General features: G+C 50.1%; 1 protein-coding gene across 1 annotated transcript; it reads right to left on the reverse strand.

Annotated features, from left to right (window-relative positions):
• Positions 1-226: 226 nt before the first annotated feature.
• Positions 227-1992, reverse strand: LOC107557013 (thyroxine 5-deiodinase-like). Its single transcript, XM_016240300.1, has one exon. The coding sequence runs from the start codon at positions 1763-1765 to the stop codon at positions 932-934; it is 834 nt and encodes a 277-aa protein (XP_016095786.1). The 5' UTR covers positions 1766-1992; the 3' UTR covers positions 227-931.
• Between the last annotated feature and the right edge of the window lie 395 nt (positions 1993-2387).

Genomic DNA, 2387 nt, shown 5'->3' on the forward strand with positions numbered 1-2387 from the left:
CTGAAGACACTGATTCAAAACCTAGCGAGCTGTGCATCTAGTGGGGATCAAGTGCACCTGAGACGCACAAAATGCATGTTTGATATGGGCAGGTGAACATTTTATCCTCTAGCTCAAGGGTTTTCAACCTTTACAGATACAGTACAGAAATCTCAATTTTCTTGACAGCACTTTAAAACAATCTTTATTAAAAATATAAGCTGTAAGATCATTAGTTTGTGTTTTCAAATGGTTTAAGCAGCATTTCTTCTCTCCTACTGTAGTTGAAAACCCTGGATCTAGTTTTTTTACATTGATCAGAAACATCAAAAACTGCTTTTTAATTTCCAAAGAGCCTTTTGGCATCTATTCTAAGAACCTTACAGTGTAACAAAGTGAGAAGTGCACAGACAGTCGCTGAGTTTTGAACACAGCTAATCACTTCAATCTAAAAACACAAGACCGGGCTGGAAAAACATCCATCCGTCCTACATGTGAACCACCAGCGCTCATAGTTAGAAATGTCAATGTATAAAATGTTCTCTCCTGGAGTACCTTCACGGGCCCCCAGGGGTCCACACTGTAAAAAAAGTGAAATGTGCAACCCTTAAAAATGCTTTCATTGGTGTAACCTAATGTCATTTTCATTTCTAGGTTACCTGAGAAAGCGCTTTTACAGTGCATGGACCCCTGGTTGAAAAGCCTGGCTCAGTGCATGTTCAGTGCATCAAGACCTTCTCAATGTTTGAGAAAGTGCAGACTGAAACGCCACCGATGACTTAACTGCGAGGTTTGCAGAACCCCAAACACTGATCTGTAGGAGCTATAATGGAACTTTTGAAAACATCGAGAGCGCAGACGGTCGCTAGGTTTTGAAACACAGCCAATGACTTCACGATAAGGACGCGAGAGTGGGGCTGAGGGAAGGAAAACATCCATCTGTGCATCCGTCTTAAACGTGGACCACCGTCGCCGCTTTAGAAGCTTCCAGATCGCTCCGGTAGCGCTCCAGCCAGTCTCTGAGCTCCGAGATCCGGTAGCCCTCCGGACCCCTGCCGCCTTGATACACGACCTTCTCGTCCTTCAGAATGTAGAGGCGCTCGAAATAGGCGCCGTACGCCGAGTTGGACGAGTTCTCCATGGTGTCCACGACCACGGCGCTCCCCGGCACCTCCTGGTTCATGAGCTGCGCGGCGCGGAGTCTGTCCTCCAGGCAGCGGTGCCGGGGGATCTGGTAGAGCGCGTCGGAACTCACCCAGCCGTCCGACGGATGCGCTTCCTCGATGTACACCAGCAGCGAGTCCGCGATGTCCGCGTACTGCCGCGCGACGCGCTGGAACGCCGAAAGGCGCGTCATGAACGGCGGTCAGGAGCAGCTCCCGAAGTTCAGGATCAGGGGTCTCCTCCCGCGGGCGTAGTCCAGGATCCGCTGCGCGCCACTCCGCTGCGCGCTGTCCAGCGGAACCACCTCGGTGTTGGGCGCCGCGCCGCCCAGATGCGCCGTCTTGAAGAAGTCCAGCTTGTGGCCGTACCACACGGCGCGCAGCGACTCGAGCGTGAACATCTTGTTGGAGTCGGACACGCAGAGCGGCGGGTCGTCGGGGCTGCCCAAGTCGCTCTCCCGCATCTTCGTGAGCACCTTCCTCCGGATGCACAGGAAATCCAGGAGCCACAGCATCACGGCCGCGAACAGGAAGCGCGGCAGCAGCATCAGGCACACGGCGGCGTTTTTCAGCGCCTTCACCGTTTGGACACCTGCGGATCCATGCAGCATCTCCATCCCCATCCGGACAGGTACAGATACAGCCGTGTCGTTCGGCGTGCGCTCTCTCTCTCTTTGCGCTCTCTCTCTCTCTCTCTCTCTCTCTCTCTCTCTTTCTTCCGAGCTCCGAGTCCCGCTTTTTATAGGTCTAGTAAGGATTTGAATGGAAAACAACACGCCTCCACACCCGTGCCGCCTCCTCACATGGAGGGGATTACCTCCCGTCAACTCTCCTGTCTGGAGGAGAGAGAGAGAGAGAGAGAGAGATGCGATCAAACGTACCATTCTGCTCGTTAGATGGCTTGACAGCTCCACTTTGGAATGCATCGGTGCTCGTCAGTGTTGGGGGTAACGCATTACAAGTAACGTGAGTTACGTAATCAGATTACTTTTTTCAAGTAACTAGTAAAGTAACGCATTACTTTTTTAATTTACAAGAGAATATCTGAGTTACTTTTTCAAATCAGTAACGCAAGTTACATTTTTGCAATTTATTGACTGACAGCACTCCTGACCCCATGCTGAGAGAAATCAGAAGATGTTACTGTAGTCCTAAAATAAATATGAATATGCATTAATTCATCTCACTCACACAAAAAACACAGATTCAGTATTCCTCAAAATGAATAAAAATAATGCAACTCAG

The sequence above is a fragment of the Sinocyclocheilus grahami genome, unplaced genomic scaffold (genome assembly GCF_001515645.1).
Source record: "Sinocyclocheilus grahami isolate Dianchi unplaced genomic scaffold, SAMN03320097.WGS_v1.1 scaffold587.1, whole genome shotgun sequence".
NCBI classification, from domain to species: domain Eukaryota; kingdom Metazoa; phylum Chordata; class Actinopteri; order Cypriniformes; family Cyprinidae; genus Sinocyclocheilus; species Sinocyclocheilus grahami.